Source organism: Elephas maximus, chromosome 1 (assembly GCF_024166365.1).
Source record: "Elephas maximus indicus isolate mEleMax1 chromosome 1, mEleMax1 primary haplotype, whole genome shotgun sequence".
Taxonomy (NCBI): domain Eukaryota; kingdom Metazoa; phylum Chordata; class Mammalia; order Proboscidea; family Elephantidae; genus Elephas; species Elephas maximus.
This window is the reverse complement of record NC_064819.1, coordinates 240,566,081-240,580,778: the sequence shown is the minus strand read 5'-3', so window position 1 is coordinate 240,580,778 and position 14,698 is coordinate 240,566,081. Positions and strand designations below refer to the sequence as shown.

Genomic DNA, 14,698 nt, shown 5'->3' with positions numbered 1-14,698 from the left:
GAGTATGGGAGTATTCCATCCTTTTCTATGCTCTGAAATACCTTTAATAGTAGCAGTGTTAACTCTTCTCTGAAATTTTGGTAGAATTCTCCAGTGAAGACGTCAGGGCCATGGCTTTTTTTGTTGGGAGTTTTTAAATTACCTTTTAAATCTCTTCTTTGGTATAGGTTTATTTAGTTGTTCTACCTCTGTTTGTGTTAGTTTAGGTAGGTAGTGTGTTTCTAGAAATTTGTCCATTTCCCCTAGGTTTTCGAATTTGTTAGAGTACAATTTTCATAGTATTCTGATTCTTTTAATTTCAGTAGGGTCTGTTGTGATATTGGCCATCTCACTTCTTATTTAGGTTAGTTGCTTCTTCTCCTGTTTTTCTTTTGTCAGTTTGGCCAATAGTTTATCGATTTTATTGATCTTTTCAAAGAACCGGCTTTTGGTCTTGTTAACATTCAATTGTTTTTCTATTTTCTATTTCATTTACTCTGCTCTAATTTTTATTATTTGCTTTCTTCTGGTGCCCAAGGGCTTCTTTTCCTGTTCTCTATTTGTTCGAGTTGTAGGGTTAATTCCTTGACTTTGGCCCCTTCTTCTTTTTGGATGTGTGCATTTATTGCTATAAATTGACTCTGAGCACTGCTTTTGTTGTGTCCCTTAGGTTCTGGTAAGATGTGTTTTCATTCTCATTTGATTCTATGAATTTCTTTATTCCATCCTTAATTTCTTCTATAACCCAATATGAGCAAGGTGTTGTTCAGTTTTCATGCGGTTTTTTTTCCTTGCTTTTTCTGTTATTGATTTCTACTTTTATAGCTTTATGGTCCGAAAAGGTGCTTTGTAATATTTAGATGTTGTGGATTCTGTTAAGGCTTGCTTTATGGCCTAATATGTGGTCTATTCTGGAGAATGTTCCATGTGCATTGGAAAAGAAAGTATACTTGGCTGCTGTTTGGTGGAGTGTCCTGCATATGTCTATGAGGTCAAGTTGGTTGATTGTGGCATTTAGATCTTCTGTGTCTTCTTTCTGGATGTTCTGTCCTTCACTGAAAGTGGTATGTTGAAGTCTCCTATGATTATTGTGGAGCTGTCTATCTCTCTTTTCATTGCTGTTAGAGGTTATGTATTTTGGAGCCTTATCGCTAGGTGTGTAAATCTTTAATATGGTTCTGTCCTCCTGGTGTATTGACCCTTTAATCATATACAGTGTCCCTCCTTATCCTATGTGGTAGATTTTACTTTAAAGTCTATTTTGTCAGAAATTAATATTGCTGCTCCTGCTCTTTTTTGACTGTTGTTTGACGTTATTTTTTTTCCATCCTTTGAGTTTTAGTTTGTTTTGGTCTTTAAGTCTAAGGTGTGTCTCTTGTAAAAAAAAAAAAAAAAAAGTAGGCAGCATATATGGACAGATTGTGTTTTTTTTTAATCCATTCTGCCACTCTGTCTCTTTATTTGTACATTTAGTCCATTTACATTGAGCATAATTATTGACAGGTATGAGTTTAGTGCTGTCATTTTGATGTTTTTTTGTGTGTATTGTTGACAGTTTCCTGTTCCACTTAATTTTCTGTGCTGAGTTGTTTTTCTTTATACATTTTCTTTTCCTCTTTTTCATTGCCGATATTGCATTTGCTGTCTTTACATTTTTCTGGTTTTTTATTTTGATGTGTAGTATTTCCTTTATGGTTACCTTAATATTTGCCCCTATTTTTCTAAGTTTAAACCAATCATTTATCTCTTTATATCACCTTGACTTCCTCTCCATACGAAAGATCTGACTACATTTTTTCATCCTTCTTTTTTGTTTTAATGTTGTCATCTTTTACACAACCATGTCTCTCCCTATTTTGACTGTTTTAGCTTTGATTTATTTTTGTGATTTCCGTATCTGGGTTGATATCTGTTTGCTCTGTCCTGTGTTCTAGTTTTGGGTTGTTAACTGATGTTACTGACTTTCTAAACAAAGGACTCCCTTTAGTATATCTAGTAATCTTGGTTTCATTTTTTTTTGCAAATTTCCTAAGCTCCTGTTTTTCTAGAAATGTCCTAATTTTGCCATCGTATTTGAGAGATAATTTTGCTGGATATATAATTCTTGGCTGGCAATTTTTTTTTCATTCAAGGCTTTATATATTTCATCCCATTGCCTTCTTGCCTGCGTGGTTTCTGGTGAGTAGCCTGAGTTTATTCTTATTGACTCTTTGTAGGTGGCTTTTTGTTTATCCCTAGCTGCTCCTAAAATTCTTTATCTTTGGTTTTGGTAAGTTTGATTATAATATGTCTTAATGACTTTCTTTTGGGATCTTCCTTGTGTGGGGTTCAATGGGCATCTTGGATAGATATCATCTCATCTTTCATGATATCAGGGAAGTTTTTGCCAACAAATCTTCAGCAATTCTCTCTTTATTTTCTGTTATCCCTCCCTATTCTGGTACTCCAATCACTTGCAGGTTATTCTTCTTGATAGAATCCCACATAATTTCTTCACTAAAAAAAAATTCTTTTATCTGATTTTTTCTCAGATATTTTTTTTTTATGTTGGTGCCAAGTCCTTTATCTTCAATCTCACTAATTCTAACTTCCATTGCCTCAGTTCTGCTCTTATGACTTTCTATTGAATTGTCTAATTCTGAAATTTTATTGTTAATCTTCTAACTTTGTTTGCTGTCTCTCTATGGATTCTTACAGCTTGTTAAATTTGTCATTATGCTCTTGTCTAATCTGCTTAAGTGGCTCTAATGTTTTGTCTGTATGCTGCTTGGCTTGTTCTGAGTTTTGCCTGATCCCTAAGGAAGAGTTTTGTATATTAGTCTTTCGTATTCTCCCTCAGGTAATTCCAGGAAGTTATCTTCATCCAGAAGATCCCTCGATTCTTTGTTTTCAGAGCTTGCTGAAGCCATCGTGGTCTGCTTCTTTATGTGATTTGATATTGACTGTTGTCTGAGCCATTAATAATTTATTGTAATTATTTATTTTATGTTTGGTTACTGTCCTTGCTTCTTGTTTTGTTTTGATATGCCCAAATGAGCTCCTCAAGTTAGCTAGTTTGATTATTGGCACCTTTGAAGCTCTAACGTCCTGTCACCAGGTGGTTAGAGCTGTTGCTAGGTATGTGAGCCCAGGAGTCCGTTCTCTTTTCTTGTATGGATTCACCTCAGGTGTCCAGGTAGTCAGTCACCAAGCATGTGGCGCAAGCTCTCGCCTATAGTCTTAGACCAGCAGGGATGATTGGTGCAGGCACAGGTATCTGGCTGTAGTAGGGGGTCACACTCTGAGTAAGGCAGGGGGCTGACAACCACCCCTGAGTGTCTGTGAGGAAAGTGTGCCCTGTTCCCTAGAGCATGTAGGTGGGTAGGTTTTGCAGCTGAGCTATGGATACCCAATGCTGTTGGCTGTAAGGACCGGGAGGCACCACTTATTCTTGGACCTCTGTCATGGGTGGGTAGGTGTCATGCGTGGAGCCACCAGTCCTCAGGTCCCTGATGTGGGTAGGTGAGAACCCTGCTTAATAGGTAGAGTGGTGTCAAATGTCAGGAACCTACCTCTCCACCATGTAGCTGAAACACTTGAAGTTAGACTTCAAGTACATACCCTGTTGAACTGTGCTAATGAGGGCCTAGGCTGTTGAAATGGGCCCAAGCAGGTCTATGCAGTGAGAGGCATTCAAAGTCCACAGACCCCTTATATCTGTGCCTAGGCAAAGAAGTTGTTTCTGCCCTGAGTTTCTGGCTTAGGCGAGTTGACAAATTATCCTTCCCATTTGTTAATTTGTTCCTTCTCCAAGGATGGGAGGGAGAATGGCTCAGGGCAAGTGCAGGGTTCTTCTTCTGGCCCAGGGGATTCAGTAGCCTGGGGCTCAGTGCAGAGCAGGAAGGGAGCAGATAAGTGGGAGAGAGGTTTTTCCCAAAGTGGTATTTTTGGATCCACATGGTAGATTAAACATAGGTACTTATCTTTTGCTGATTGGGGGCCACTTCTATCTTGTTCTAGAGGGTTGAGCAGACTCTCCACTGCTCATTCTCTCCAGATGTGGAAAACACGTCCTGAGTACCACCGCTTCCCTCACTGCACTTGCACCAGCAGAATCAGCCTGCGGAGTGCTGGATCTCGACAGCTCAGGTCTAGCAACTCCTCGCAGCTTCTGTACTGTTTCTCCCTCCCCCTGCTACTCAGTCTGATTCCTCAACTTTGCCCTTGATGTTCAGGGCTCCTAGCTTATCATATATATCGATTCACTTGTTTTTTCCAGTCTTTGTTGTAAAAGGAACCACAGGAAGAATCTGACTACTCTGCCATCTTGGCCCCGCCTTGCCCCGTTTTGGTTTTCTATCTCCAGCTGTTTGAACATGTCATTATAATACTTTACTTTTTTCAAGACACCCTTTGAAATCTTCATTTCTTTTACTTCATCATTTCTTCCTTTTGCTTTAGCTGCTTGACGTTCAAGAACAAGTTTCAGAGTCTCTTCTGACATCCATTCTTGCCTTTTCTTTCTTTTCTGTCTTTTTAACTACCTCTTGCTTTCTTCTTGTATGAGGTCCTTGATGTCATTCCACAGCTCGTCTGGTCTTTGGTCATTAGTGTTCAGTACATCAAATCTATTCTTGAGATGGTCTCTAAATTCAAGTGGGATATACTCAAGGTCGTACTTTGGCTCTCATGGACTTGTCCTAATTTTCTTCAGTCTCAACTTGAACTTGCATATGATCAACTGATGGTCTGTTCCACAGCTGGCCCCTGACCTTGTTCTGACTGATGATATTGAGCTTTTCCATCGTTTCTTTCCACAGGTGTAGTCAATTTGATTCCTGTGTATTCCATCTAGCAAGGTCCATGTGTACAGTCACCAGTTATGCTGGTGAAGAAGGTATTTGCAATGAGGAGGTTGCTGGTCTCGCAAAAATCTATCATGCAATCTTCAACATCATTTCTATCACCAAAGCCATATATTCCAACCACTGATTCTTGTTCTTTGTTTCCAACTTTTGCATTCCAATCACCAGTAATTATCAATGTATCCTAATTACATGTTTGATTAATTTCAGACTGCAGAAGCTGGTAAAAATCTTCAATTTCTTCATCTTCATCCTTAGTATTTGGTGTGTAATTCTGAATAATAGTCGTATTAACTGGTCTTCCTTGTAGGCATATGGGTATTATCCTATCACTGACAGCACTGTACTTCAGGACAGATCTTGAAATGTTCTTTTTGATGATGAATGCAACACCATTCCTCTTCAAGTTGCCATTCCCGGCATAGTAGACCATATGATTGTCCAGTTCAAAGTGGTCAATACAAGTCCATTTCAGCTTACTAATGCCTAAGATATTGATGTTTATGCTTTCCATTTCATTTCCGATGATTTCCAATTTTCCTAGATTCATACTTCGTACATACCACGTTTTGATTATTAATGGATGTTTGCAGCTGTTCCTTCTCATTTTGAGCTGTGCCACATCAGCAAATGAAGATCCCAAAAGCTTGACTCTGTCCACGTCATTAAGGTTGACTCTACTTTGAGGAGGCAGCTTTTCCCCAGTTGTCTTTTGAGTGGCTTCCAACCTGGGGGGCTCATCTTCCGGGACTATATCAGACAATGTTCTGCTGCTATTCATAAGGTTCTCACTGGCTAATTCTTTTCAGAAGTAGACTGCTGGATCCTTCTTCCTCTTCTTTCTTAGTCTGGAAGCTCAGATGAGACCCGTCAACCATGGGTGACCCTGCTGGTATTGGAATACCAGTGGCATAGCTTCCAGCATCACTGCAATACACAAGCCCCCACAGTACAACAAACTGACAGACATGTGGGTTTCACAATATGTGTCCCCAAGAAGCATGTGTTGTAAATCCTAACTCCTATACCTATAGTTATAATCTCATTTGAGAATGGGTTTTGTTTGTTATGTTAATGTGGCAGTATTAGTATACAGTTGTCTTAAGTCAATCTCCTTTGAGATTTAAAAGAGCAGATTAAGTAAGTGTCAAGCAACCAGAGTTGGGGGAAGAAAGATGCCACGCTACATGAGATCGCCAAAGAACATAAGTTAAAGAGAGAAGGACTTTCACTCAGGGCCAACAAGAAAGAGAATCTTCCCCTATAACCAGTGCCCTGAATTTGGACTTCCAGCCTCCTGAACTGTGAGAAAATAAATTCTTGTTTGTTAAAGTCACCCACCACTTGTGGTATTTCTGTTATAGCAACACTAGATAACTAAGACAGAATCTGGTGCCTCCTGATGTCATGTCCAAATGAAGTCTCGCCATCCTCGCTTCTAAGGAGCATTCTGGCTGTACTTCTTCCAAGACAGATTTGTTTGTTCTTTTGGCAGCCCATGGTATAATACAATATTCTTCACCAACACCATAATTCAAAGACATCAACTCTTCTTTGGTCTTCCTTATCATTGTCCAGCTTTTGCATGCATATGAGGCGACTGAAAACAACATGGCTTGGGTCAGATGCACCTTAGTCCTCAAAGAAACATCTTTGCTTTTTAATAAAAGTAGTCTTCTACAGCAAATTTGCCCAATGCAACACATCATTTGATTTCTTGACTGCTGCTTCTGTGGGTATTGCTTGTGGATCAAACTATGATGCACGACTTCAATCTTTTCTCCGTTTATCACTTCGCTTATCGGTCCAGTTGGGAGGATTTTTGTTCTCTTTATGCTGAGAGGTAATCCATACTTAAGGCTATAGTCTTTGATCTTCATCAATAGATGCTTCAAGTACTCTTCACTTTTAGCAAGCAAGGTTGTGTCATCTGCACATCTCAGGTTGTTAATGAATTTTCCTCTAATCCTGACACCACATTCTTCTTCATGTAGTCCAGCTTCTTGGATTATTTGCTCAGCATACACAGTGAATACATATGGTGAAAGGATACAGCCCTAGTGCACACCTTTCCTGACTTTAAACCGTGCAGTATTCTTTTGTCCTGTTCAAGCTTTCCACCTATGCAGGAGGATTTGTGATGCAGCAAATAGTTACGTACATCAAATTGATAAACACTGTTGTATACATAAATTGAATAGACAAACCGTATTTTTAAGGGTGAAAATCAAAGCAGAGGTGACAGGGTGGCAGATAAGACAGACTTGTGACCTTGGGCACTCTGGAGGCAGGGCAGAAGCAGAACAAGGTCTCTCGGAGGGCCCTTGATGGGTAGGCCAGGGACCCTGGCAGCACCCATCTTTCTCCCCAGAAATAGTTCCTGAGGCCTAGACATCACAGGCACTGCTGCAGACCCTGGGAAATAAGCACTTAGCAAAGCAAGTCCTTTCCCCTGAAGGGCCATCCCAGTGTGCAGGACCACCAGAGCTTCGGAGGAACAGAGGAAGGTGAGAAGCACGGGGTGAGGCCTGCATACAGTGAGAGGCGTCTGTGAAGACCAGAGGAGGGAGGAAGACCAGGGACACGGGGACACGAACACTGGGGAAATGAGGTTCCCTGGGCACCCTCCTGTGCGGCGGGGGCAGCCCTGTGGTGTAGATGCCTTGTGGGGGAATGGGCCGTGCCTCGTCCCCGCCGGTGCGAACGCCGTGAGGGGACTGTCTGTGCCGTGCGGACGCCGTGAGGGGACTGTCTGTGCCGTGCGGACGCCGTGAGGGGACTGTCTGTGCCGTGCGGACGCCGTGAGGGGACTGTCTGTGCCGTGCGGACGCCGTGAGGGGACTGTCTGTGCCGTGCGGACGCCGTGAGGGGACTGTCTGTGCCGTGCGGACGCCGTGAGGGGACTGTCTGTGCCGTGCGGACGCCGTGAGGGGACTGTCTGTGCCGTGCGGACGCCGTGAGGGGACTGTCTGTGCCGTGCGGACGCCGTGAGGGGACTGTCTGTGCCGTGCGGACGCCGTGAGGGGACTGTCTGTGCCGTGCGGACGCCGTGAGGGGACTGTCTGTGCCGTGCGGACGCCGTGAGGGGACTGTCTGTGCCGTGCGGACGCCGTGAAGGGACGGGCCCCGCCGGTGCGGACGCCGTGAGGGGACTGTCTGTGCCGTGCGGACGCCGTGAGGGGACGGGCCATGCCGTGCGGACGCCGTGAGGGACGGGCCCGTGCCGTGAGGACGCCGTGGGAGAAGGGGGCGGTGGCCTCGCGGGGTGGACGCCGTGGGGGAAGGGGGCGGCGGCCTCGCGGGGTGGACGCCGTGGGGGAAGGGGGCGGCGGCCTCGCGGGGTGGACGCCGAGTGGGACCGACACAGTGTGCCCGATGGGACCCCGACCGAGCACCGCCGACTCACCCGCAGCCGGGGCTGCAGCTGTGGTTCCCGCCGCGCCCCCGCCATTGCTCGCGAGCCTGGCCCGCTGTGGCCGGCGGTTCCCCGAGCCTAGGCTCCGCCCACAGCCTGGTCTTCCTTGGAAGGCCCCGCCCACACGGCCCCGCCCCGGGAAGGTCCCGCCCACAGGGTCCACACCCCACGCAGGCCCCACCCACTGTCGCCACCCCACGCAGGCCCTCTAGAGACTCTGTCCCCACGGAGGACCCACCCCCACAATCCCCCGCAGGAGCTCCCTGCGCCTGTGGGGTGTCCTGGGGCTTGAAATAGCTCCTATACCAGACAGCTTCCCAACCAGACCTGCTGGACTTGTCCTTTGAATTTCGGACCTACACGTCCCACAGCCCATCTAGCGCAGCCAAGGGGATGTCCGGGACCTCACACGTGTTCGGAAGGGAAGGCCAGGTCCTCTTGCCAAGCCTGTTGCCTGGCCTCCCCGGGCTCAGAAAGCACAACTCCGCAGCTCTGGCCACAGACGTGCGACCTTGGGATCTTAGACTCCTCTCTCCCATCCCCCATCTATGGACCAACGCATCCTACTGCATTCAAATGCTCACAGCTCCCACCTCGTCCCCATGAAGCCCCCGCTATTTGTACCATCACGACGGCCTCGTGAAATTCTGGCCACTTGTTCCACGGCCTCCCACCTCGCTCAGAGTAAAATCCAACTCCAGTGGGCAGCAGCGCTGGGCTGCACGCCCTTTGGCTGCTCCCCTGCCCTCTTCGCTCCCCAGGCCTCCTCGCTGCTGCTTGAGGGTTCTAACGCGTTCCCACCGGCTGCTTCTGCCCCTGCTCTCTCTGCCTGGGATGCTCTCCTGAGATTTCCCAGTGCCCTGCCCCACCCTTCCTCCTGGATTCTGATCAAATGACCTCCCACTAGAGAGGGCTTATCCTGCCTCACTGTTCCCAATAGCACGCATCCCATCTGACAGGCCATGCAAGTACCCACCTGTGACCCTGCCTCATCCTATGGGACAGGCCACACACTACAGAAACCGTTTACTGCTCTTAAGTGATCATGCAGCTCAAAGTGCTGGTGCACTTTGGCACATAGGAGGGGCTCCGTTATTTGTTGAATAACTGAATGAACCAAACATTACAAGAGGCAGGGTGCCGGAAGTCAGGGCACACGTGAACACATCAGATGCTCAGCTGTCTGAGGACTGCTTCCTCCCTTCCATCCTGGCACTGCCCAGTCCTGGTATTTCTGCTCAGCTTTCCTTCCAGCCAACAAAACCAACCCTTTCACCCAAACCATTTATTGAGACCCCTGTGACCCAGGCATCGACTGACTGGCCAGTTCAGGGCTACACATCTCACAGGCCACATTAGCTGAGGTCTACTGGCTTGGTTCAAAAAGGTATGTTCTTTTTCAAGAAACTGAACAAGAACCATGGAAAATGGGAGTGCAGCTGAAGGTAGGGGACAGGCAGGCCACAAAGGAGGTGGGGGAGAACCAGCGTGATCCACATGCAAAGGCAGGTGGTGGGGGGGCGGGGAGAATCCAGGCTGAGCAGCAGAGCCCGATCACCTTCATGCTGAAACACTGGAGTGTGAACTTGTGCTGCTGCTGCCCCTGGATTTGAAACCCAAAGCCATCCCTCCACTCCAGGCTGCACGAAGCCGGCTTCTACTGCAGTTCCCGTCTTCTTTGGCTCTCACGGGTTTTATAGTCCAACAGCCCCTCAAATCTAACCAGGGAACCTTACTGTGTAAGATTTAGTAGTGGCTGGGAGTGTGCAGGACCGCAACGAGGAGATGACGTGGGGTGTGACCGAGATCCCTTGGGGCTGTGGCTGTGCAAAGCAGAAATCATCTGAAGTCTGGGGCGAGGGTGTGAGGCCCATGTACAAGTCAACCCAAGTTTCAGTTTGCCAGTGGGCCATGGCAAAGAGCATCTCCCCACACACTGGGAACACCACCTGGTGCATAAATGACACTCAGTAAGCACTTAATGAATGAGAGTGCACAGACAGGAGGAGGCAGGGGAGGAGAAGGGTGGTATTACAAATAGAAACTTTGTCAGCACCATAAAAATAGCAAATACACTTAAATACATACAAAGTTTATTAAAAATAGGTTGCAACTGAAATACAGTAGAAATGGAAAACTACAGCAGTTTTGATGTTTTTTCCCCCATAATAATGCACAATTATGAAAAGCACTTTTACACATATTCACATTTGACCTAATAGTCCAAAGACGGCCAAATCCACTTGTTTGCAGGTTGTGCTGATCTCCTTGCCTGTGGATATTTACATGTACTTGTGTGTAGTTGTTGTTCTCTACATATTAACACAACAGTAACTCTTCTGCATCTTTTCTTTAGGGGCTGTGTGGACCCCGTCCCCGTCAGGCTGCCAGTGTTCTCAAGGTATTTGGAAGAAGCTTCGTTTTCCTCAAGCTTCCAGAGCAAGCGGGCGAATCCTTCATAAACATTCAGGACCATTTTACTCTCTTACTTAAATGAGACAACACACTTTCAAATAAGGACTCTGATACACATAGAAAAATATTTACACTCACATGGTTATTTATCATACAACTCTCATTAAAAGTGATTTCTAAGGCAGTGAGAGCCTCTCGCTGCTGTGTGAAAGTGTGTATCTTGTCCTAACACACGCATTTGTAAGAGAACAATATGGTATAGAAAATCATCTAACCCCACATCAGAACTTGGTCAAACAGAAAATGTGCTCAGAATCACAATGTAATTTACCATTTTAACATCACACAATAAAACAGAGGTCTTTCTCCCCAACATCAGCCACATACCCATAGCTGAAGAAATGACAGTGGTAACTAATAATTCAACAAATAAAATTAAATAAGTCTTTATTCTACTATGAAAAATAGCTTGAACTGCCATGAGTTATTCTTACAATATTTAAGTTACAAATGCCATATGTAATTGAGCCCTTGCCATTCCCTGGAAGTCTATGGATGTAAATCTCCTTTTTCCGTTCAAAGTTTCCAAGCAACAGCTGTGCCTGAAGGTCCCCTATTAATCTCTCTCCCTTCTTGGGTCCTACTCACATGAGCAACACTGTCCAGGCCACGATGGCCTTTGACACTGCTTGAAATATCTGAAGTAGTTTACTTGTTAAGCTAACTGCCACCTTCAACATCACCAATCATGTATTTGTCTAACAATAATCTGGTGTTTATAAAAATAAAGTTCCCGAAGCTGAAGTCCTCAGACTTTTCTCCTCTGAGAATGCGTTCTTAAATACTTAGAAGTGATCAGGGGGCACGCGCTCTCAGGAACGAGACGGAGCACTCTCAGCTGTGCCTCCACTTTGCCTGCAGCAGGCACCATCTGACCTGCCCCACTGCTGCTGAGAGGACGAGAAAAGGTCACTACAGGTGCACTGTCAGGTGGTCTCCCGGCACACTGACTCAGGACACAGTCTGCAGTTGCTACTGAGTGGTGCAGACAAGGGTCTGAGTAGTTCAAGCTATTCTCTGACAGCTAAAATAAAGTTTTTTTTTTTTTTTTTTTTTTTTTTTTTTTTAAAAAGAACAGAAATAGAACTCCATTGCCTGTGCTCCGTGGTCAATTATGGGGGGGAAGGCAAGGGGGAAAGGAGAAACACCTCATTATCTTCTACCACCCTTTATTCTGCCCCCTTTTGAACTCAGATTCCAAAACAGAAACTAACAGAGGAAGTCATCTTCATGTGATTCAGATCACTGAAAGATGAGACAGTGTTTAAGTTGTATAAACGACTATCTCTCGGTAAAGGAAAATAAAATCTCTCGGAATTGCAACATCTCTAAACCTCAACCATTTAGAAACAGAAATGACAAATTACTTTAAAATGTGGCCTCCCCTCCCCTATCCTAAGCTCACCCCTCCACACACATCCACCCTGGGAGGGCCGCTGGGTCAACTCCAGCTCCTCTGCCCTTCTCTCATTTTGTGTTCAGTTCATTTTCCAGTTCTGTCAGTTTCCGCGAAGCTTTCACTTTATTGGACACATCTTGGCCTTGTGAAAAGAGACGCTGACGCTCTTTGAATGTCAAGTTTTCAGGTGCTCCAGAAATCCCAGGCAGATCTGCATCTTGGCTGCACAAAGGGGAAGTGTAAAGGTTATATGTCAAATGGAATTAGCTTGTCAATAATTATGCAAGTTTGCATAATGTAAATTAAGTGAAAGTTTTTTTTATTTATAGTTTATTGTTGTGGTTGAGGATATACACAGCAAAACATACAGCAATTCAAGTTTCTACATGCACAACTCAGTGACACAGATTACATTCTTCCAGTAGTGCAGCCATGCTCACACTCCTCTTCCAAGCTGTTCCTCCCCTATTAACACAAACTCACTGCCCCATAAGGTTCCTATCTAATGTTTTGAGTTACTCTTGTCAACTTGATCCCATATCAACAGATTGTAAAAGATCATAATGCTCAAGGCAGACATTCTTCACTAGTTAAGCTAAACTGCTGTTTGGTGTTAAGGAGGTGAAGGGGCTGGTTTTGGTTTAAGGTTTAAAGATTATTCCAAGGCCACAATTTTAGAGGTTCATCCAACCACTAAGGCTCCAGAAAGTCTGGATTCCATAAGCATTTGAAATTCTGTTCTACATTTTCCCTCTTTGGATCAGGATTCTTCTATACAATCTTTTTGATCAAAATGTTCAGTAATGGTAGCCAGGCACCATCCAGTTCTTCTGGTCTCATGGCAAAGGAGGCATTTCGCCATACATCCATTTCCTCTCCTTATTCCTAAGTAAGATTTTCAGTAAGAGACTATTCTTTGTTAAATGCTGCCATAACCTTTCCTATAATGAAAATTATTGGGACTGTATTTAAACCCACATAGAAAAAGGGCAGGGATGGTCTAATTACTAACATGTTAACTTCCTCCAGTCATATCTAGTTCTGAAAATGCTAACAGTTTTTAGCAAGAAGGTAATTCCTGTGAGTTAAATAAGCTGACTGAAGGGATATAGTTTCAAAATATAGCATTTTAATAAATCCTATGTGTATATGAGAGGCATCTATAAACATACTTAATAATAATTAGACCTATATAATAATGAATATACCTAACTTATAGTGTGATACCGATGATTTTCCTGATTCGTCTAACTTCAAAGCTGTGAGAACTGCCTGGGCAACAGAGTTCCTAATCATATCCCAGGTGAAGGCACTTGGCGTAAGTGCTGAGGCCACTGGGTTTGTAGCACTATTAGGGTGGGCCTTAGGGGGTCGAGAAGACACTCGTGTGTTGCCCCAACATTTCTGCCCTTCCCTGATAGAAGGGAACAGCAGCGTGGCCGCTGCCCTATGTCCTGGCTAGATGCCGGGACACCTGCACCACAGCGGGAAACAGCAGGATGGTGGCAATACAGAATAAAAGAAACCTGTATGTGCAGGCAACTTTACATAAGGAACATGTGAACTACTAGGAAGTTCCGGAATCCTAACCAGCCACTTGCAGCCTCACACAAAAAGCCATGAGGAATGGAAAAAGCAATTAGGTAAGAAGTTAGCAGCATGGCAGCTGTAAATACCTTTTAGACCGTTTGTCTCTTGGATCTCGGTAAACATCATGAGTGCTAACGGCTGTTCCAGTAGATCCCGTGTAAGAGTTTGGCCCTTTTCCATAAAAGAAAAAGTCACAGTTAGAGCAGCTGTATTATATCCAACACTCTACTGCTGATGAAGATGCAGTGCCACACAAAAACAGCCAACCTTAGTTGCTGAATAAGTATGAAAGCAAAAGGCCCTTCACCGTTAATAAAGGATCCACCCATTTAAAAATCGCATCTCTTAGTGGCCGGAGTAACCCAATCACTACCCTCAAAAGGTGCTCACTAAATGACCTCATGCCCTCTTTCACTAGAGAGGAAAACAATTAAGCCTTAGGTATTGATGAATATATAGATCCAAAAGGTTTACAACAAATAACACACGTAATTATCACAAGTTCAGGAGAAAAATCCACAGAAGACTTAATGAGGTGAACAAACCCTCTGGAACACACTCCTGACGCTAAGAGTCTTCTTACTAAAAATCACTGAGAGCAAAAAAGTGACCCAAAGACTAGGAACTAATCATAGGACTGAAGCTCCTCTTCCTGGGACAGCTATTGGTTTGTTTTTTAAAAATAAATGGCTAAAATTATTAAAACAAAATAAAATCTTAAAAGAAACTACCAAAAAAAAACTTAGCATTTAGATCCTAGTGCCAGTGCTGCAGATTCCAAAAGAGTGACAATGAAAAAAATAAGATGCAAAGTAGCGCAGCGTGACGGGAAGGAGACTGGCCTAAAAGTCGAACGCTGAGGTTATGGCTTCCATTTCTGCCTCTTGCTAGCTGTGCAACCGAGGGGAGGTTACTAGGTTTCCGCCCTCGTGACAGCAACACCTGTCCTGTCCACTGCAAAGGAGATGATGCAGGTAAAAAGCTTTATCGACTCTG

The 14,698-nt window shown here is 44.5% G+C and overlaps 2 protein-coding genes across 4 annotated transcripts in view; both read right to left on the bottom strand.

Moving 5' to 3' along the window:
• Window positions 1-8,310, bottom strand: part of LOC126087884 (kinesin-like protein KIF25) — a 44,592-nt gene extending 36,282 nt beyond the window's left edge. The window contains exon 1 of one of the 2 annotated variants that reach the window (XM_049905742.1): window positions 8,230-8,310. In XM_049905742.1, coding sequence (XP_049761699.1) covers window positions 8,230-8,274 — 45 coding nt within the window. In that variant the 5' untranslated portion in view covers window positions 8,275-8,310. The remainder of the gene's footprint in view (window positions 1-8,229) is intronic. The other variant, XM_049905735.1, reaches the window with a different exon arrangement.
• Window positions 8,311-10,304: 1,994 nt separating this feature from the next.
• AFDN (afadin, adherens junction formation factor) overlaps window positions 10,305-14,698 on the bottom strand; it is a 176,259-nt gene continuing 171,865 nt past the window's right edge. For both annotated transcript variants that reach the window (XM_049905603.1, XM_049905613.1), the window contains 2 exons: window positions 13,789-13,873; window positions 10,305-12,334 (listed from right to left, as the gene is read on the bottom strand). In XM_049905603.1, coding sequence (XP_049761560.1) covers window positions 12,181-12,334; window positions 13,789-13,873 — 239 coding nt within the window. In that variant the 3' untranslated portion in view covers window positions 10,305-12,180. The remainder of the gene's footprint in view (window positions 12,335-13,788; window positions 13,874-14,698) is intronic.